The 23,214-nt window shown below is 33.9% G+C and overlaps 1 protein-coding gene across 2 annotated transcripts in view; it reads right to left on the minus strand.

Moving 5' to 3' along the window:
- chn2 (chimerin 2) overlaps nucleotides 1–23,214 on the minus strand; it is a 174,997-nt gene that overhangs the window by 52,164 nt on the left and 99,619 nt on the right. The window contains exon 7 of one of the 2 annotated variants that reach the window (XM_694550.11): nucleotides 2,213–2,299. In XM_694550.11, coding sequence (XP_699642.6) covers nucleotides 2,213–2,299 — 87 coding nt within the window. Of the gene's footprint in view, nucleotides 1–2,212; nucleotides 2,318–23,214 lie in introns of both variants that reach the window. The other variant, XM_073925490.1, reaches the window with a different exon arrangement.

Here is a 23,214-nt window from a genome sequence, read left to right on the forward strand (position 1 = left end):
CGAACTAAACAGAAATCATGTAAGATGTGGAGTACGTCGAGTTTAGTCGCATTATTGAAGTGCAGTACAGACATGTAAACACCTTAATCAAACTGTTACCGTCGTGTAGGATTTCCACCGCATTTTGCGACAGGATAATCTATACAAAGTTTGACACTATTCTCTGGACCTACTGAGTCGATAAAGGACCACAGACACCTGCATCGCGAAATGCTTAGTTTTTTTTATTAATACGGCATGCATTATCAAATTTGATTAAAACTACACTCTTCCTGCAGTTCCAGCAGAGGCATGCACGAAATGTTCCAAAATGAAAGTGAAAGTGCCAAACTACAGTGAAAGTCGACAAATTAAAAATGAAACTCCCAAAATTACATAATACTCTGGAGGAAATGTGGATAGCGTGATAATGCAATGATGTTAATTAAATATGTGCTACAACACGTAAAACAGTATCATGAAAAAAACATTCAAAAAGCAACTCATGTAAACACCATAATCATATTATTGTCTCATTTAGATTAAAGCAAATAATTTGATTATTAATGTCCATGTGAATGTAGTCAACGTTGATGCTAAATATGCTACTTTTGTTACTATTGCATTCATATGATTCAGTTATATAATTCTTTTAGGTTAATTGGGTAAGCTAAATTGTCTGTAGTGTATGTGTGTAAATAAGTGTGTAAGGATGTTTCCCAGTGATGGGTTGCAGCCGGAAGGGCATGCGTTGTGTGAAACGTGCTGGATAAGTTGGTGGATTAATGAAGGGACTAAGCTAAAAAGAAAATGAATGAATGAATGTTCTTTTAAATGATTTAAAAAACAAAACAAACTTACAAAAAAGCCAAACAGGCTGAATCGAGAAAAAAAAAAAATGTGCAAAAGTTGTAACTCGATTACTTTTCTCTTCTGCCGCCATTATGTTCTTACATACGGAATGGTCAGTTAAGATCATATATTAAGATAAACAAGTTTTACTTGCATAATCAGGTAATATTTCAATGTTTTTTTTTTCAATAAGCCTCTTTTACTCACCAAAGCTGCCTTAATCTAATTAATACTATTTAAATATATTTTAAAATGCAGTTTATCCATGTAATGCTAAAGCTACATTTTTACCATCACTCCAGTCTTCAATGTCACATTATTCATGACGTTTTAATAAATATTCAGTAACACTTTATTTTATCACAAGACAAACTAGTAACTAGGCATAGCACAACAAACGGTTTCAAGGTTTTCCGTGGTTTGGAAGGTTTTAAAACCACCAACATTTTCTATTATAATGTTTTAGTATGGTAAATTAAATTTTTTTTACGATTATTTTATTTAGCTTTTTTAGGACAACAGTATTTGCACATCAAAAGCTAGTGGTCAGCCCACGATTCAGCAAATAACTGAAAAACAAATAGCTTAAAATCAACATCCATCATGCTATATGCTGAGCAGTGCAGTGGCTTTACTTTATATCCAAAGAAAAGAAAGATCTCCAAAGGTGAAACTATTGATGAAACTTTGGAAAATACGATCAAACTGTAAAATTGTGAAATACTATTTAAATACATGTGATGCTAAGCTACATTTTTACTATCACTCCAGTCTTCAGTGTCACATTATACTTTAAAAAACCTTGCTTGTTTAACATTTCTCACTATTATCAATGCTGATGAAACTAACTTCATTTAAAATTAATAAAAACAGCAGAGGTCAATCATTTCAATTATTTAGTCTGACATGTTTACTGTTCCAAAATATTTTAAATGCTTATTAAAATTAAAAATATATTGTGTTCAATAAAGAATAAAAAATAGTTGTTGACATTTAGAAATAGAACATATTAATCACTATACCATACAATTGTGCTATTTTTATCCGATGCTATCATACCGTCAGAATCTTACATCGGCCCATGCCTACTATAAACTACAAGCTTACTACCTGCTTATTAATAAGACGATAACTGTGTTTTAGTACTTTCAAAGTAAGATCTTATTCTACATCCTTATACTCAATTCCTAAATCAAATTACTGTCTCACTAACTATTAATAAGTCGCTAACTAGTTTACTGAGACAATAATTAGTTAATGGTTTTTTTATAGCCTGAGTTGCACAATAAAACAAAGTGTTTCTAAATATTCAGAACATATAAATAATTACAGAACATAACTAATTTAAAGTAACATTTTTGAGGTATAAAGCAGCACCTACCTTAAAGTTGTGTATCTTCTCATAGTTACAGTGTTTCTCTGGTCCATCTTTGAGTGTGGTCCGTCTGCTCAGCGGCGATGGGCTGATCTGTGAACAAGCCAAAATCTTTAGAGGTTTCCAGAGAAGAGCACCCCTGCTGCCCAGATTCACGCCCAGAGCCAATGCCAACAACTCCTGGTGCTTGCGCTCCTTCTGCTTGGCTTTGTGGGGGGCTAATTCACCTACTGCCGACCCCATAATGCCACCAACTTGGGCTCTGGCTTTGGGAAGAGCCTGCATCTCCTCTGTGGAGGAGGATGAGTATGATGTGGAATGAAAGCAGCAGCTGAGTTTGTCCTGCAGTGTTTGGCCTATGTGGGCTGAATGAGAAGCGGGACAGTGTGGTCCTGCATTAGGCAGGGCTGGGGGTAGGGGGTGTGTTGGGTGGGCTGCCTGGGGGCAGGAGTGTGTCTCTAAACAATAGCACACATTCAGCACTCTGAGAGAAGGGCAACATGAGAAGAGACTGTGTCAGCCTTGTAGAAACATCACAGCAGGCTTCTGGAGTGGAATCGGTAAAATCTCGATCACTGCAGGGTCACTGTAGTTAACCTAAAACTTTTATCCACCCCAAAAAGTAAAAATAGTTTGAAAATAAACATAAGTTGTGTTGTTTAGCCAAGATTTATAATTTTTATTCATACTAACTTAATACATAACTGCCCATGCCCATAGCTTGAAGACCCACTCCTCACTGACAAAAGTCCAGTATTTGTCCTATACACGAGCTTATTTGTCCTATTTATACTGCTACGCCACTATAATTTGTGAAAATAACCCTGTGAAAAAGCGTACATTTGGAGACCGTGGATGTCCCTTCAGTGTGACTTGAGAAAATCAGTTTTGACCAAAATTTTTCATGAGTCAAACATCCAGCTATGCAAGAAAACAAAATCTGATATGAAATCTTTCACTGCTGACCTACTGTATTGTATTTAAATAGAGAAAACTATTTACAAGTGACTTTTATTCTAAATCTTGGACCGTATTCTTGAAACAAAAAATGACCAATAAAAAGGTGTAAAGCACAGAAATCGGACCATTTTCAAATGACTTTAAATAATAATTTGGCTAATTTTGTTATCCATGATTTTTCAAATATACCTTTGAACAAAAGAGTCTAGAAAAATTATGATGCTCTACATTATTATTATGTTTTAATAATAATATTTTATTTCTTATTAAAATGCCCAGATTCTGAGGAAAGTTGAGTGTGCTAGCCAGGGGTGTGTTTCCCAAACAACGACATAACTCGTGGCTGAACTATCATAGTACTATGCATCGTTTGGGAAAAAACAATGTAGTGGCAAGTGTTTCCCAAAACTCTAATTTCTTTGTCGTAGACCCATCGTTTAAACTACGTTAGTTATAATGTAAAACACCCACAATAATGCTCTAAACAAAGTGTAGTGACTAGTTGTTTGGAGAAAAACCCCATGACTTTTTTGTGCACATTATATTGTTTTACACGCACACATATAAAAAAAAAATCCAATATTAGTTTTCGTAAAAACATGCACTCACTTTTCATATTAATTAAATATATGTCAACAAGACATATAAGGCCCATGTTTCCATTACAAATATTATTGAGAATAGTTCATAGTCTATTCATTCATTCATTTTCTTGTTGGCTTAGTCCCTTTATTAATCCGGGGTCGCCACAGCGGAATGAACCGCCAACTTATCCAGCACGTTTTTACACAGCGGATGACCTTCCAGTCGCAACTTATCTCTGGGAAACCTCCACACACACATTCACACACTATGGACAATTTAGCCTACTCAATTCACCTGTGCCGCATGTCTTTGGACTGTGGGGGAAACCGGAGCACCCGGAGGAAACCCACGCGAACGCAGGGAGAACATGCAGACTCCACACAGAAACGCCAACTGAGCCGAGGATCAAACCAGCAACCCAGTGACCTTCTTGCTGTGAGGCGACAGCACTACCTACTGCGCCACTGCTTCGCCCGTCTATAGTCTATTCTAAAACATAAAACCACTTACAAAAAGCTAACACTGTCATGTCATATATAAATCATCACGGTAATGGTTTTAATTTATAGGTATTATGAAATAACAAATATACAATTTTAAGTAGTCTTTTTAAGTAGTCAAGTAGTCTAACTTTTACAACTTTGACACATTCAAACCACTGCAGAAAGGTTCTATCATAGGCCCAATACAGTTCATATTATTTCTTTATAAATAGATTAAGCTATTATAAATAAAAGCCATTAACGTAACCTATATATCTTTGTTTTTCCGAGCTTTAGTGATAATGCAGATTCTGCTTTCCATAGGTCACCTACAGTGCATCCGGAAAGTATTTATAATGTATGTATACGTAACAGCCACTAAAGTGCCACTCTGTAAAAAAAAATCATAAAAAAATGTCAAATGACTGGCAGCTCCGGCTGCCAAACAAAAACCATAAAATTACGGTAAAATGTCTTTGTTGAAATAAAGTGCAAAAAATAATAAATCTACAGATATTTTCATTAAAATTTTTACAGAAAAACACTGTTATTTTACAGACTTTTCCTAGATTATTACGATCAAATCTGTTCAATAAAAGTATACACTAAGAGTTTTACAAAGAAACACTGTTATTATACAGACTTCTCCTAGATTATTATGATCAAACATCATCAATAAAGTGACTGCACTAAAAGTTCAAGAGAAAACAATATTATTTAAAAGAATTTTTCCTAAATCATTACAATTAAACACCTTTAATAACATGCCAAGACATGCTCATGATCGTACTGTAATTTAACAGTTTTATTTTGGATCAAAAATTTTTGGAAAAAACAACAAACGACATACAACTGATTAAAATTCTCACAACTTTAAAATTACAGTTGTTACATTTTATTGAATAGTGTTTATGTAAAACATGTAGAGGTTTAAGTTATATGGAATGACTCAGTTATAGATCTTAAATGAAATAGAACTGTAACATGAAGGGGATGCTGACAAATGAGTGCAGATCCAAAGGCAAGCAACAGTCAACACAGGGGCAAACAGATGTAACATTTTGCAGGGAATCCAGAGTCATGGTCAAATAACAGGCAAATGGTCAGTCCCGGCAGCAAACAACGTAAACAATTAGAAACAAAGCAAGGCAAAAGAAGAGAAACGCATCATAATGTTCACAGTAGCAGTACAACAAGACTAAGCAATTGGTGCGTGCATCTGTGCTGCTTTTAAAGTGCATGTAATCAGTTCATAACGATCCTCCGACTGTGTGTGTGCAATCAGCGGAATCCGGAACAGGTTTATGTGAGCACTCTTAGTGTGTTACTTTATTAAATGGATTTGATAGTAATAACCTAGGAAAAGTCTGTAAAATAACAGTAACTGTAAACATTTTAATGAAAATATCTGTAGATTTATTACTTTTTGCACTTTTTTTCAACAAAGAAATGTTACCTTAATTTTACCTTAATTTTACCTTTTTTTTACCGATTTATTTTTTTTTTTTACAGAGCAAGTAATTACAATTTATTACTTTAATTTTACGTAATTTTAAATGTACTTAAGACAGGAAAAAAACACTGTAAATAATATGTCAATTTTTTTGTAAAAAACAGACAAATTGCTGTAATTTGTCATTACTTATATAGTACATAAAATAACAGTCAAGCCGTTAATTTACAGATAATGATTGTGATTTTTACGAACTTTTGAATATGACTTAAAATAACAGAAAAAATACTTTATAAATAATACTGTAATTTCCCTGTATAAAAAACACAAATGTCAGTAATTTGTCTTTAATAATGAAGTACCTAAAATGAAAGTCAAACGGTTAATTTAGAGAGATTGGTTGTCATTTCACTAAGTTTTGAATATAATGTGAAATGACAAAAAATTACAGTAAAAAATTTAAGGATGTTTTCTGTAAAATTAGTTTTTTTTTTTTACAGTGTAAGAGAGAAGGTTTTAATTGTTTTTTTTTTAATCATTCTGAGTTTAAATCTTGCACGTTTGAAAGGAATAGGGCATAGGATGATAACTGGGAATAGAAAACAGCCAGGAACTATGTTTCTAACTACAGCTCTACAGGTTTCATTGCAAATGTACAGGTATGAATTTTCATTGGAATTGAAAAACATCCAATCAACGAACTATGTTTGTAACGACGGAACTTGCAAACTTAGTTGGCTAACGATGGTTTTTGGAAACGCACCCCAGTTTGGTACGTTTTGCGTTTATTTGCCTAGTAAATGACAATAGGATAATTTAAAACTTTATTAGAATTGTTTTTTTTTTTCTAATATGATGTAATAAATTTGTATTTTAAAAATAAGTATTTATTCATATTTCTTTATTTTAAATCTTTAGGAAATACTTTTGGTAGATCAAAAAGTACAGTTATGATGACTGCTCGACAAGCTTATCTAACTAAAAAATAGTGCTTAATGTCACAAAAATGTAGCATTTAAATCTCATAATTAAATAGAAAATGAGGACAATAACTGCAGAAGTAGACTTTTTGAGAAAAAAGAACCACCCCTTTCAGCAGGCTGGCAATGGGAAATCTGTTTAACAAATATTAATTCAAATAACAGTAAAGTATGCAACAAACTGTACTAAAAAATACACACTTGAACGGTTTCCACACAAAATTATGAATTAAAAGAAAAATTTGAATATCTAATAAATGAATGAATGAATGAATGGATCAATCAATCAATCAATCAATGGATCAATCAATCAATCAATCAATCAATGGATCAATCAATCAATCAATCAATCAATCAATCAAGGAATGATAACGATAATTTCATAGGCTCATTCTGAAAACGTAGCCTTATATACATTTCTGGAGATTGTGAGTTATGTAGCCAGAAGTACGTATGGCTGCATTTAATTTTTAAAACGAATGCTACTGGCCGGTGTGACGTCATTCCTTTTCACGCCTACAAGTTGACTGCTTACCTCCATAAAGACGGCTTTCCCACTGTTACCAGTTTGCCCAGTTAGCTCACTATGTAGTTGGTGGACTTAAGAAGCATAAAGGAGATGACCACATCGACAGGGTTTGGGTCGGGTAAAGAACGCTTCCAGAAAGCGGGTAAGAAAAAAACAGAAGCCAAAAAATAAAATGAACAAGTAAATAATGGTGGTAAAATGTGGTAAAACGTGGTAAAAAATCAGATGAGGGCTTTTCTTTTTCTATACTTATTTTTAAATGTGTCGCTTGGCTTTAGGGAAGTGGCTGGGCGGGTCAATCTGTGCTTTTGTAATTACTATAGGTTGGGTTTAGGAAGGGGGAGGGTGGGTCAGTTGATCAGTCAGTCAAACAGTCATTTGACAGCGGCCTCTGGTGGATTTATGTAAGAACAGCTGGCGCGAATGGAACTTGTGAGAGAAATTTGAGATCTCAAAAAGTGTATACAGTGACCTCTGGTGGATTTGTGGAAACAAAAACTGCAAAAAAAAAAAAAAAAAAAAAAACATAGTTCCTGGGACGTATTTGACGCTCTCTAGAAAGGTATTTATAGGTATGTTTTCAGAATGAGCCTAGGTTGGATAATTCTTTCTCTTTCATAATAAATGAGGAACATGAGATTTTTTCTTCATCTGCAAATTAGCATTCTAATACTACACAAAAAAAGATTGTTTTATCATCTTCTAAAAAATAATAATAATAAAAAAAACATGAAATTTGAAACTTGTGTCAGGTCTCTAAAAGATTGCTGATCTGTAAATGTATCCGGCAGAAGGTTTTCAGTTTATAGTTGAAAGTAGCATTCTCTAAACACAACCTACAACTTTAATTACATTTAAAATGAAAACAGAATAGCTTTTAAAACATGCGAGCACACACACGCACATGCGCGCACACACACACACACACACACATACACAAAGTAAAAAAATGAATACAAACTTCAGTACCGCCAACAGAACACTGAAACTCAACACTTTCAGACATATTTTCACTGCAGTTCCCTTGAGTCTGAGGCTAATCCTGCATCTCAAAGCCAAAGAGCTTGGCTTTATACGTTGCAAAATCAAAGATTTGTTGAAAGAAGAGCAGGTTCACTCTGAAAAAAAAAACCCTCTTTATCAAGTTGAGCAGAGGTTTAATCTATTAGCTCTCTGAGTGTCTGCTTCTGATCTTAACTTTAGTTACAAATGGGATCAGGGTTGAGGCAGATTACAGCTTTAATCCTGTAGCACAGGATAATCCTGTAGTGTCGGAAATCCATGTTTAGAGATTCAGGCTTGCTTAGACCATTTAAATCTGGTCTCATTCTGTGAAATTTAAAGGTAAGAAAGTAATAATAACAACAACATTAATAATAATAATAATAATAATAATAATAATAATAATAATAATAATAATAAAAATAAATATATATAATTGAGGAAAAAATGAAAAAAAAAATCCTTTGAAATGATAACTAAAAAATTGCTAGCTGATTTTACAAAAAGATTGCACGCTAATACACTCCATTAACATGACATTCTGATGTAAAATATGACTGAAAAGACAAAAATCTAGAGGAAAACAACCCTTGAAATACTACCTATGTAAACGAGGCTGGTCAGAGCTGTGTAAGCAACCAAGACTCAACTGGTCTCAAGAGACACATTAGCAACTGGTGCTAGAAGTTGTTGGCTTTGCTGCCCTTGTTAGGAGTGGGACAAACAGAACTGGAGGGGTTACACTGGAGTCATGACCCAAATGAGAGTGAGATTGATAGGGGTGAGTGTTACTGAGACCAGCAAGTATATACAACTCGGAGTGCAAAACATCATTAAGACTTAAAAAAGAATAAACATGACACATGTGACTGTAAAGGCAGCTAACATTAATTTTCTGTTTATGTATGTCTTGTACACTCTGAAATACCGCACAAGTGTTTTGCATGTGATTAATTTGCCAAATTAATGTACATTATTGTATATTGCTTTCATTGATGCGGTGGCGCAGTAGGTAGAGCTGTCGCCTCACAGCAAGAAGGTCACTGGTTCGAGCCTCGGCTGGGTCACTTGGTGTTTCTGTGTGAAGTTTGCATGTTCTCTTTGCGTTCGCGTGGGTTTCCTTCGGGTGCTCTGGTTTCCCCCACAGTCCAAAGACTTGCAGTACAGGTGAATTGGCTAGGCTAAATTGTCCATAGTGTAAGAGTATGAATGAGTGTGTATGAATGTTTCCCAGAGATGTGTTGCAGCTGGGAGGGCATCCGGTGTGTAAAACATGTGCTTGATAAGTTGCCAGTTTATTCCGATGTGACACCCCGGGTTAATAAAGGGACTAAGCCGAAAAGAAAATGAATGAATTAAGGTATATTGCTTTCATTATTGTATATTGCTTTACAGTAAGTTATATTGCTTCTGCTTTATTTCCCAGTTCTGGGCTGGGACTGGAAAGGCATCCGCTGAGTAAAACATTTGCCAGAATAGTTGCCGGTTCATTCCGCTGTGGTGATGCCTGATAAAAAAAACACTAATGAAAATGAATGAATAAATGAATGAATATACATTTATACATACTGTGCTGATTTAGACATTCAGAAATGCCTAATTTAGATTCTATAACTAAGGGTTTTCGGTTTTTGTTCTGTCAGTAGTTTTAGAAACTATGAATAAGTTACTGTGGTGTGAAAGCTTTTCTGTGCCAAAGTACAAACACCTAGGCCCTTTTCGTTGATGTAATCGCAAGTGGACAATGCAAAGTACAGGTGTAAATGGGGTGCAAAATGTTTTGAGGTTGGTGACTTTCAACCACACCCAGGGGTGGTCGAAAACACTTTCAATGAAACTGCTGCTGTAGTGTATATGTACTGTGCTGTGTTCTGTCTTTAAAAAACATAGTACATTGATTTGGTGTTTCCCAGATAAATCGATCCAACGAACATTCGCAAATTTTGTGACAAACTTTTACATTTCCAAGTTACAACTACACCTCTAGAGCTGTAGTTAGAAGCAAAGTTTGTGGCTGTGTTCTATTCCCTGTTCTCCCCCCTAAGCTCTATTCATCTAAATGTTCCAACTGTTCAATTTGGAAAAAAACATTAAGTCATCTTAGGTGTAATCTTTAACTTTAGTCTTAGTGATCTTCATATTGACAATAGTGTTCCCTTCGCACAGTGCACTTTGAAAACATTGATGTCATTTCAAACACAGCTATGGCTCATGACCACAGCGGTGACCTATTCTTTAAAAGAGGAATTTATGTTATATGTTCAAAGCTTGTGAAAGCAAAAATATATAGCATAGGTTAATGGTTTTAATTTTTAGAAGATTATTTATTAAGAAATGTATTTGTACTGTAGGCCTATATGACATGGGCCTGTTGGTTAGAAAAATTCTGCAGTGGTTTTAATTGTGTCAAATTGTAAAAGTAGACTTAAAAAATAGATAAACAATATCCTACTTAATAACAACAACAACAACAACAACAACAATTTTATTATTATTATTATTATTAATATTAATATTAATTATTCCTTAACAGTCCAAAGACATGCGGTACAGGTGAATTGAGTAGGCTAAATTGTCCATAGTGTATGAGAGAGAATAAATGTGGATGTTTCCCAGAAATGGGTTGCGACTGGAAGGGCATCCGCTGCGTAAAAAAAAAAAGTGCTGGATAAGTTGTCGGTTCATTCCGCTGTGGCGACCCCGGATTAATAAAGGGACTAAGCCGACAAAAAAATAAATGAATGTATTATTATTATGATTATTATTATTAGTAAGTAGGATTTTTTTTCTTTTCTTAATAGCTGACCTACTGTAAATTACGACCATTTGTCTAACGATTTATATGATTTATATATGGGATTAGAGTGTAAAGTAATTTTATGTTTTAGAATAGACTATGGAATGTTCTCAATAATATTTGTAAAGAAAACACTGGTCCTATATATGCCATTTACATACATTTCAATTAATATGGAAAACGAGTGCATGTTTTTTACCAAAACTAATATTGGATTTTTTTTACATGCGTTTGTGTGTGTAAATAAATATAATTTGCTTAAAAAAAGTGTTGTTTTTTTCTCTAAAGGTCTTGTTACTTCACCCCATCGAGAGCATCATTATGGACGCTATATTTTAACTAAATTATTATAACTTAGCAATTTCGTGTAAATGACAACCTTGCCATGAAAAAAATGAAGCTTTTACCAAAATACAGAAACCGTTTTTGGGTTTTTTGTGTAAGCAAGTATTTTACAGTACTTAAGAAATACTCAAAAATGCATCTGTCATGTTTTCAATCTATTCTATTTAATTTTCCACAAGTCACACAAGTGGCAATTTCACAACTGTCACATCCATAATGGAGAGATGTCACATCCATAATGACAATTTTTGATTTTGTATAAATGTAAAAAATATTAAATAAAATCAAACCAACAATTTTTGTTTTTTAGTGAGTTAAGTCTTATCCTTTTGATTAGCATTGTTTCTTTTGGCTTGTGCAGTTTAATTCACAGAATTTCTACAAATTATGTTTTATACTGTAATCCCACAGACTTTTTTTTGTCCCATTCATAACGCATGTTTATTTTCCTTTTTTAAAGTATAAAACATGTTTACAGATTGATAATTATTTTGCTCCTATAACTCTGTGGCCAGTTGCTCTGTAAAATATAAACACAAGTTTCAATATAATGTTAACATATAATTTCTATGTGAATGTATTTTTTGAGATTTTACCGAAAATGTCACATCCATAACGCTGGAATTGCTCGACTACAGTATAACTAATGTGCTTCAAACAATGAATCAGCGATAAAGCAACTACAGTTTTAGGAAACACTCGTTACTATGTCCTTCTTCTCCCAAAAGATGCATCGTACCTTAATAGTTCAATCATGAGTTATGTCATTGTTTGGGAAACACACCCCTGATTGAGACTGTACCATTGAAAATCTTTTTAGTCTTTTTAATCTTTACAAAAAGTTTTGTATTGCAGAAAGTTGTAAAAAAGCTCAATTTTCGCATACCATTTACACATTTTCTTTTTCCAATAATAAGTATGTTTTTTTTTTTAACTACAAATGAAATAGCTTCTTCTGCTTACAAACTGTGCACATGACAAAAAAAAAAAGCATGAATCTTAAATTCTCTTCAAACAGCAGCGTTCACACCATCCCCTAGAACTGGTGTTTTTTTTTAACTACAGCCTTGTGTATGTTTTATTTCTAGGTTAAATCATTAATGTTCTGTTTGTAATTTTATGCTTTTAAAGCAAAAATGCCTCCTAAAGTTTGGATGATGATGGATGATCTACCAGCCCAGGCTCATTCAGAAAACGTACCTCTATATACATTTCTGGAGAGCAAATACGTCCCAGGAGCTACGTTTTTTTTTTTTTTTTTTTTTTTTGCAGCTTTTGTTTTTGCGAATCCACCAGAGGCTGCTGTGTATACATTTTGAGATCTCACATTTCTCTTGCAAGTGCCAGCTTTTATCGTGTAAATCCACCAGAGACTGCTGTCAACTGACTGTTTGAATGATTAAAATGACTGACTGACTGACCGATCTCCTTCTTCCCTAAACTCAACCAATTGTATTGATTGACCCACCCACCCACTTCCCTAAACCCAACCAACAATTTTCATAAGCAATCCAGAAAAAGAAAAGCCTAATTTTTTTTACCACGTTTTCACATTTTACCCACTTTCTGGAAACGTTCTTCACCATACTCGAACCCCGTCATCGTGGTCAACTTCTCTCTGTGTCTCAAGTTCGCTGACATACATGGCGAGCTAACGGGACAAACTGTTAACAGCGGGAAAGCTGTCCTTACTGAGGTAAACGGCCAGCTGGTAAATGTGAAAAGGAATGGCATCATACCACCTCATAGTGTTCATTTTAAAAATGAAATGCAGCCATACATAGCTCTGGCTATATAGTTTGCAATCTCAGTATACAGGGCTACGCTTTCAAAGTGTTGTGATCTACAGTATCTGCGTCATAAAAAAATATTTTAAAAATAGGTTAAATTTAGTATCAAATCAGTATCAATTAGGTAAAGTAAGTAAAGGTTTATTTATATAGCACCTTTCACAGACAAAGAGAACTAAAAAACAGGTAAAAGAAAAGATATCAATAAAAAAAAAAACTTTAAAACAAGTTAAAAATCCAAGAACAGTAAATCCAATGTAAAAACTAGCTCACCATACTCGTAATTAAAAGCTTAAACAAAAACATGCATCTTTAAATGTTTTTTAAAAAGTTTAACTGATCCCAGAGTTCTCAGACTGGTGTTCTGGGAATGGCTGAAAGGTCTTTGCCAGAAGACCTCAGAGACCAGCCAAAGTAGTGACTATGTAAAAGATTGTGAATATAAAGAGGGATATGACCATGCAGAGCTCTATATGTAATTACCAGAATCTTAAAATTTACTCTAAAACTATTAGGAAGCCAATGAAGAGCCTTAAGCACAGGAGTAATGTGTGACCTCCTACTGGTGTTGTTTAAAAGCCTCGCAGCTGCATTCTGCACAACTTGCAAACGCTCCATAGAATTCTGTATTAGGAGCGAATGATCTATTTTTAGTATTCAGGAAGTGTATTTAATTGATTTAGTATATTTAGATATGTACAAATGTTGACCAAAAAGTACATTGAAATTCAAGATTGTTTTTCCCACTTTAAAAAAAGTGGAACAAACTCAGTATTAGATCGATAGATCAGAGATAGCCAATGCAGTGCATACAACCCTACTCATTGACCCACCCACATCAGAAAAAGGGTCAAAAAGTGGACAAATGAGAGTCATTTCAACTGCAGATGTAAACAGTGTTGAATACTTGCAATCTGACTGATGAAAAGCATCTCAATACCAGGTTTAAAAAGGGCACTATTGCATTACTGTGGCTTTCAATCACCAAATGTCTTTAAAAAAGCATTTAAAACTTTGCATGTTGCACTTTTATCCAATTAACTTCATTAATCACAACATTTCTACACTGATGAAAGTTCCTTGATGACATCTATGGTTCCAAGAAGACCCGTTAACATCCATTGTACCCTTTTTATTGAACAAAAGGGTCTTAAGCTGACTAAAATGTTCTTCACTCTAAGCACACAGTGGTTCTTAAGAACTGATCATTGAAAGGCTCTTTCAGAAGCCCAAAATAGCTCTTCTAAGGAATCACAAACACACATTTATTATTTTATGAACATCCAAGATGTTACTAAAAGTGTACCAGGTGTAAATAAAGAATCATGCATTTGCATTGTTGCACCAAAACAAAGCATTTCTAATAATCTAAAGTATAGTAAGTATACTACAGTGTTCTTGATCCTTACTACAGTTAAGTACTTAATCAGTTACTGTACGGTACTACATGCTGTGGTAATATTAATACTATAGTTATATAAACAAATTACCAAATAACCCAATTATATATTATACTACAATAAAACTAAAACTAAAGTATACTACAGTGTTTATTACAGCTTATCTCTTTCCAAATGTTAATGCTCAAGTATGCTGTTGAATTAATTTCAAAGTGTTGTAAATACTATAATGTATAGTGTAATACATGTTACAAAACAGGTACTGTGAATTCCTACAGTATTGTTTTCAAGTGGTCCGTTTTGAGTCTGGGGACCATGACCCTTCCCAGCAGGAGACTGATGCCGAACCCAACAGCACTGTCTGGGTATTTGCAGAAATATGCTGTAGAACAACACATGAGGATTCCTAAACTCAGAGATGCAGGACAACCAATGGGCAGCCGGTCTTTTGCATTATTACGCCAATTAACAAATATTATGAGATCAAGAATGAACAGGGAAGTAGATCTGATGAGTAAAGTAGTAAGAATGGTGAAGAGGAAGACAAACACAAATACAAGATACACTGCATTCAGAGACACGATATACCAGATTTCCCAGTAAAGTGAAACAGGGATGAGTGCAAGCCTCTTAGAGTTGTGTTTAATACAGTGTTGGGTGGAATTAGTTACAAATAATAAAGTAAGGGATTACTTTTAATGTTTTAGATCATTTAATTAGTTACTTATAATAAACTTGCTTTAAATACTGTGCATAAAGTCTACAGTTCTGTATGAATCAATTTAGAGAAACAAAGTAATTAATACTTTGCAGAATAATTAAATTTTTCAACTAAAGAAAGTGTATGATTTATCAAAACAACTACACATGGTTAAAAATTAATTGAAAAGTAAGTTAATTACAATATAATATTGCAGTATACAGTATAAACATATTATCATCATTATTATTATTATATTATTATTGTAGTATACATATATTATATATATATATATGAATGTTATTCAGATTTTGGACTCATGAACATGCTGGTCTGAAAATGAGATTTGTTAAGGCACATTGTCAGCACGTTGCTTTTTTAAGTAACTGAAGTAAACTGCGCCATTGACTAACCAAAATCTGGTTTCAAGTTGTGCACCTATGCGGGTCCAAACGATTACACATTGCTTAATACACACAGGATGTACAGCAATACACAAATATCTTTACATATGAAAAAAATAAAAAAATAAAATGTTATAAAAATTTTGCTCTTGTATAAAGTAATTATTATTAGCAGTATTATTTATTATATGCATATTTATATTTGTTTTAATAAACAAAAGGTTAGATCTGTCCACCTTGGATTAAATGTGTAGGCTAATGGATGTCTTCAGTGGATTGAGTTTCTACCGTGCCCTCATTCCACAAAAGTAGTAAAGTAGTAAAGGGTAAAGTGAAGAGTAAAAGTAAAGAGAAAGTAAAGAGGCTGAATGGGGAGGCTCATTCTTTATCCTTGCACTGCAGATGATCTGTTTATTTGTTTTCTCGCTAGTGAAGCATTCGGTTTTGCGCCATGGCATGACACAACTGACTCTTAAAGTGAATGTGAGATAAGACTCTGATTGGTTTAATGAATGTTATGCATAAAACACACCCATAACTCATTAAGAGAATAAGCACAACCCTGTTAATCCCTGTTAATTCGGACATGCACTTGATGCTTTTGCGCCATGTGTTTCGGACTTTGCGCCTAGATTGTTAATATAGAGCCCTTTGTGTTTTGATACATAGAATGCATACAAACCCAAAACTGGAACTAACCTAACAAAAACTTAAGATCAGAGTCCAAACATTATTTTACCCAAATTAATATGTTAGGGGACAATATTAAATACAATTTTAATACACAGGAAAAATTAAGAGAAACATAAAACATAAGTTGTTTGCAATAACTCATTTAAATTAAAATGTATTACTTTTCTATTCATAAACTCTTAAGTTAATGGATATAACTGTTTAATAAAAATTATTTGTTTAAATGCACCAACAATTATTGACTATATTCACTAAGAAATGCATGAAAATTCATTTTTCAAAAGGGGGTTTTGTAAATTGTAAATTGTATACATTTTAAACATGTTTTTTGTAAACAAAACTAAAAGGTCCTTTAAAAAAATTCAATAAAAAAAAAAATCTTCAGTTTAGTTTAGTCTTTTGGATGTGATGTTAAATCGAGGTTCTGACTCTCTGTGGTCGTTAAAAATCCCATGGCACTTCTCCTAAAAAGTTTGAGTATAACCCTGGTGCCCTGGCCAAATTTCTTCTAGACCCTTATCCATCATGGCCTCCCAAACATCCCCATCCATTGAATTGGCTCCATTACTGAATACGTTTACCTGGACATCAGTACTTGAATTATTTGCTTTAATCTAATTAAGAGAATAATAAGACTAAGGTGTTTATGTGAGTTGCTTTTTGAGTTTTACTTTCATGATCCTGTTTTACATGTTATAGCACATAATTAGATTAACGTCATTGCATCACTGCGCTATCCACATTTCCTCTGGAGTTTCATGTAATTTTGTGTGTTCATTTTGAATTTGTCGACTTTTATTTGGCAATTTCATTTTCATTCACGAACATTTACTGCATGCCCTCTTTGACAAACGAGATATTGGATGCAACTATGAACTGCTGGAAGAGTGTTGTTTCAATGTAAGTTCATACCGCACGCTCAATGGAATGGAATGGGTTTGTGTGTGTGTGTGTGTGTGTGTGTGTGTGTGTGTGTGTGTGTGGAGTATTCTGTTGCAATAAGCAGCAAGTCGTACATGACGGTAATAATTCGATTTAGGTGTTTACATGTCTGTAATGCATTTCAATAATGCAACTAAAATCAGCACTCGATGCGTTTTAATTTGATTTCTCTTTAGTTATATTATGACCTTTTTCTGATTAAATTAATCAAAAATTGCTGTTTACATGGTTAACTCTTAGGGCCCTATCATACACCTGCCGCAATGCGGTGCAAAACATGCCACGCTATTGTTGTTTGCTAGTTTCAGCTCGGCGCAAGAGTTGTTTTGACTTTTTGCACCATGCTGTTTAAATAGTAAATGCATTTGCGCTCAAATGTGTGCCCATAGGCGTTCTGGTCTAAAAAAGGAGGCGTGTTGGGGTGCATTGTGGGCGCTTTGCTATTTTGAGAAACTATAACAGATTATTTAATAGACCAGAACAAAGCCAGTCTAAAGTCCAACGCAGAGCACATTAGTTGTGCACCACGCTTACACATTGCTTAATACACACAGGATGTACAGCAATACGCAAATATCTTTACATATAAAAAATAATTAAACTATTAAGGATATATATATATAGGATATAATAAGGATATATATATATATATGTATGATATAAATATAAATTATTAAAACGTTACAAAGGCGACGTAGTGGCACAGTAGGTAGTGCTGTCACGTCACAGCAAGAAGGTCGCTGGGTCACTGGTTCAAACCTCGGCTCAGATGGCGTTTCTGTGTGGAGTTTGCATGTTCTCCCTGCATTCACGTTGGTTTTCTCCGGGTGCTCCGGTTTTCCCCACAGTCCAAAGACATGCGGTACAGGTGAATTGGGTTGGCTCCATTGTGTGTGTTTGTGTGTGTGTTTGTGTGTGTGTGTGTGGATGTTTCCCAGAGATGGGTTGCGACTGGAAGGGCATCCGCTGCGTAAAAACTTGCTGGATAAGTTGGCGGTTCATTCCGCTGTGGTGATCCCAGATTAATAAAGGGACTGAGCCAACAAGAAAATGAATGAATGAAAATATTACAAAACATTATTTTCTAGCCAACATAAATATGAAAACCATACTTTCATGCCTTCTTCAACTCGGGGGGCTTTTTCAGTTTATTCATGACAATTTGATTTGTATAATGTTATTATTATTAGCAGTATTATTTATTATATGCATATTTATATTTGTTTTATTAAAAAACAAGCTTAGATTTGCCCACCTGTCAGGTTTTAGACCATATGGTGCATAGCATGTGTATTAGGATATAACTCAATTTTTTGAACACACTTCGTTATTATTGTTCATTTATTCGTTTGCTGGAAATTAGAACTGAATTCAGAAATAGTTTTGAAACAAATCTTTGTGCTTAACAAACAAAATTAATTATGTATAGGCTAATGGATGTCTGTGCCTACAAAAAGTGCTTTGTGCTTTGCACTTTGTGCATGGATCGTCAAAATAGAGCCCTAATCAGAGTGCTGTCTTAATCGCAATAAAAATCGAATTATTGGTGTCCATAAACGTAGTCACTGTATCTCCACTACACCTATATAGCTTGTGTGTGGTGAGCGCACTGGCGCCTTTGTCCTGTGGCTGCCGTCGCATCATCCAAGTGGATGCAACACACTGGTGGGGTTGTGGAGAGACCCCCCTCATGATTGTAAAGCTCTTTGGGTGTATGGCCATAAATGATACATGTGCTATATAAATGTACATTACATTACATTACATTATTTTCTATTGTAAATGGATTGAGATTTATATGGATTAGTATTTAGTCACATAATTAAATTACAAAGCAACTAAGTTACTTTCTGCAAAGTAATTAAAATTGTAATTTAATGCAGTTATAATGATGTAATTAATAGTTAGCACTTAATTATTTTTGTGAACTACTTACTCAACACTGGTTTAGTAAAGAAATGAGCGTTGCTAAATAAAAAAAAGCATATATAAATGTATATATAAAAAAGCACTAGTGTGTTTTTATTGCTGCTGACCTCCACAGTGACACATTTTTTTTGTGTGTGTGCTGGGGGCACAGGGCAGTTAGCATGTGTTCTTGTGGATGTTTTTTAAAGCCTATGCCAATATCTAGGGCACAAGGCAGCTGATGGCCAATATAATGGCGATTTATATAATCAATATAGAGCTGTTTAGTTTGTAGTCCTAACACTAAAGAGAATCAATAGTTCCCTTTGGAAGCTCCTACTCTATAAATTTTTATTGTAGCTTTTATTATAGCTTCCATCTTTTATTTATGGGTGAAACGAGTTTATTAATTGACATTTTCGACTAAAGTTTGGTAAATAAGGCTGAAATGGTTTGTGAATGTTAGAAAATTAGGTTTTAAAGTAGAGTACACCAAGGTTTTAGTAGTCAAGTAATTTACTGTTTGTGTAAGCCTCTAATATAAATACTTTACTATAAAATTGTGTGTATTTTAAAATGATTACTCATTATAGAAATAATATACTTTAAAAATACATGATATGTATTGTACTTAAATATATTGTGACCATAATGTTGCAAGGCAGTATATTTTAAAATATACAGTTAAAGTCAGAGTTATTGGCCCCCCATTGAATTTTGTTTTTCTTTTTTAAATAATTCCTAAACGATGTTTAACAAAGTAAGGACATTTTCACAGTATGTCTGATAATATTTTTCTTCTGGAAAAAGTCTTATTTGTTTTATTTTAACTAAAATAAAAGCAGTTTTGAATTTTTTAAACACCGTTTTAGGGACAAAATTATTAGCCCCTTTAAGCAATTTTTTTTTTTCTGATAGTCTACAGAACAAACCATCAATATGCAATGACTTGCCTAACTACTCTAAACTGTCTAGTTAACCTAATTAACCTAGTTAAGCCTTTAAATGTCACTTTAAGCTGTATAGAAGTGTCTTGAAAAATATCTAGTCAAACATTAATTACTGTCATCATGGCAAAGACATGAAATAACTGAAATAACTGAAATAAACCAGTTATTAGACATGAGTTATTAAAACTATCATGTTTATAAATTTGTTGAAAAAATCTTCCTCCGTTAAACAGTAATTCGTCACTTTGGAGTTATAAGGTTCTCTCTGCGTTCTGAATGGTTTTGAGATATTGAGCTTCAACATTTTTGCATTTCATAGCAAACAGTATGTGTATAACATTTGTTTTTCTGAATAAAAAAAGTCTTAAGTTGTAAACAACTTATAAAAAACAAAAAACATCCCATAATGTAAATAAGACGTCATTTAATAAGAATATGTCAATAACTGAATTTTGACAAAAATGTCAGATAGAACCTTATAATTCTAAGGTGACGAATAGGGGGAAAAAATAAACAGGAGGCTAATAATTCAGGGGGCTAATAATTCTGATTCAACTGTATACAATATTTGTGCAAGTTAATTCACTGAAAAAAAAGGTTTTGGATCGGACCATTCAGCATTTGAAATTCAACCACAATATTTCTTAACCACACCCTCTTTCTATTAGCTTGCTATGAGGACTAATGTTGTGCAAAAAGAAAGCCCCACCCCATATTTAATATACAATTTCAGTTGGAAGTACATGAACATACTAACATAAAAGTCTCAGCAACTTAAATTTCATCCAGACTTTAAAGATTTACCTTGATTAATAAATTGATTATTAATGAATAGATTCGTTGTTTGATTGGATGACAGCACAATTCAAAAGAAAACAAATAACAAAACTGCAAAATGGCTTTTCATGTATATGTAAACATCCATAATTTTTTTTCTATATATATATTGACTATTTATTTGTTTATGTGTTTGTTTGTTTATTTCTTTATTTATTTATTTATTTTTCAGTGTAGTTCAAAACATTTACAAACTAGCAATGCGGATGTCAAAATGATTAAACACAAGCCATTTAATCAGACCTATCAGTGTATTTGTAAGACCAGCATCCAGATCAAATACAGTAACTAAGCGAGGGTCACAGAAGATAAAGGGATGCTGGGAAATCACATACAGTGATAAAAGGGAAGATGGAGATGGGGCGCTCAGTCTGTGTGAGTGCATGAGCAAGACTTGCACGTTTTGTACTAAGGCAGAAGTCTCCTTGTCTCCTAAAGAAAGAGGCACAAAGCAAGAAACAAAAGGGAGACAATAAGGCCTAGTCTCTTTTTAGAGACCACTGTATTGACAGAAGAGACCCTGCAGCTGAGGAGACAGACAGAACTAGGACACATAAAATGTGTACAGTACAAACTCACATCCTACTGTATGTGATGCACACACACACACACACACACACACACACACACACACACACACACACACACACACACACACACACACACACACACACACAGAAATGTGCTATATTCACTGAATACACTGAATAGTCTGTTTGAATAGCTACTGTAGATATGCTTCCATACAAAGTTGCAAATTTAACAAGAATTGGAAAAATGCATAAATAAAAAAAATAAAATTTGTAAAAATGCATCCAGAATATTTATTATAGCTGATGCAATAATAAGGAAATCTATATTTTAAAGTCAATAACCAATAATAAGTCAATAAATACAAATCTCGATGTAATTTTTCATGAGCCTGAATACAAAAGCAAATTGCAAACAAAAACAGTGGAGACATCATATCATTATATTAAATCTTAAGTGTAGAAAACAAGGAAACAGTATAGGAAACGAGAATCTTTTTACAAAACATTTTCTCTTTTATTTTCACAGTGGTAAAACTCCCACACTGATTTACATTTATTTAATTAGCCAGAGATTTTTTTGGTACATTCGAATTTATACTACAACAATTTACTTCAGAAGCCACATAAAATCCTGATATCTCTGGATATGTTTGTGCCAGTGCAAACTTTTTATTTTTGGTGTTACCAGCTGATCACTCACCTCCCTATGGATGGCTTTTACACTGTTAACTGTTTGTCCAGCTAGCTCACCATGTACGTTGGTGGACTTGAGTCTTGAGTCAATTTAAAGAACGATTCCAGAAAGGAGTTAAGACGAAAACAAAAGCCAAAAAATTTATAAATATGTAAACAACAGGGTAAAAATGTGGTAAAATCTGAAAATGTGGTAAAAATCAGGCTGCCATGAGGGCTTTTCTTTTTCTGGATTGGTTTTGAAAACACTATCGGTTGGGTTTAGGGAAGGAGGAGGGTGGGTCAGATGATTAGTCAGTCAGTCAGTCAACAGCGGCCTCTGGTGGTTTACGTGAGACGGGCAGGCATGAATGGCACTCGCGAGAGAAATTTGAGATTTGAAAAATTGTACACAGCAGCCTCTGGTTGATTCCCGAAAACAAAAACTGGATACAAAATGTACCTTCTGGGGTGTATTTGGCACTCTCCAGAAATGTATATGGGATAGATTTTCAGTATGAGCCTGGGTTGGTCTTGTTTCTGCTCTCTTTCATCCATTCATCAACCTTCTTTCATTTTGTTGGCAGGATAGCAACACCCATCTTCCAACAATCCAATCTGTTCCCAAAAGACAAAATCTTGCACCACCCTATATTTTCTTTCTCATTTCAGGGCCATAGATATATGTTATTGGAGAGCAAAATAGAACAGTCTTAACTTGCTTACATAATGACTTTAATCACACAAAAAAAAAAGTTTTCAGCTTTCTTTAAAATATCTTTTTTGTGTGTTCAACAGAAGAAATAAACTCACAAAGATCTAGAACCACTGAGGGTGAGTAAATAGTGAGTCAATTTAAATTTGTGGGTGAGCTGTGCCTTTAAGTCCACCTAAAGACTATTGCTCTTTTTTTCTCCAAATGACTTGTGTCTTAGTTTTTTGTGAAACATAAATCTGCTGACGTCTTGCATTCAAAGGTGAATGTCTAATGTTCATGACACAGTTCTAGTTAATTTAACCAAATTATTTTGATGACAGACTCAGTC

This window comes from Danio rerio, chromosome 16, assembly GCF_049306965.1.
Source record: "Danio rerio strain Tuebingen ecotype United States chromosome 16, GRCz12tu, whole genome shotgun sequence".
Classification (NCBI taxonomy): domain Eukaryota; kingdom Metazoa; phylum Chordata; class Actinopteri; order Cypriniformes; family Danionidae; genus Danio; species Danio rerio.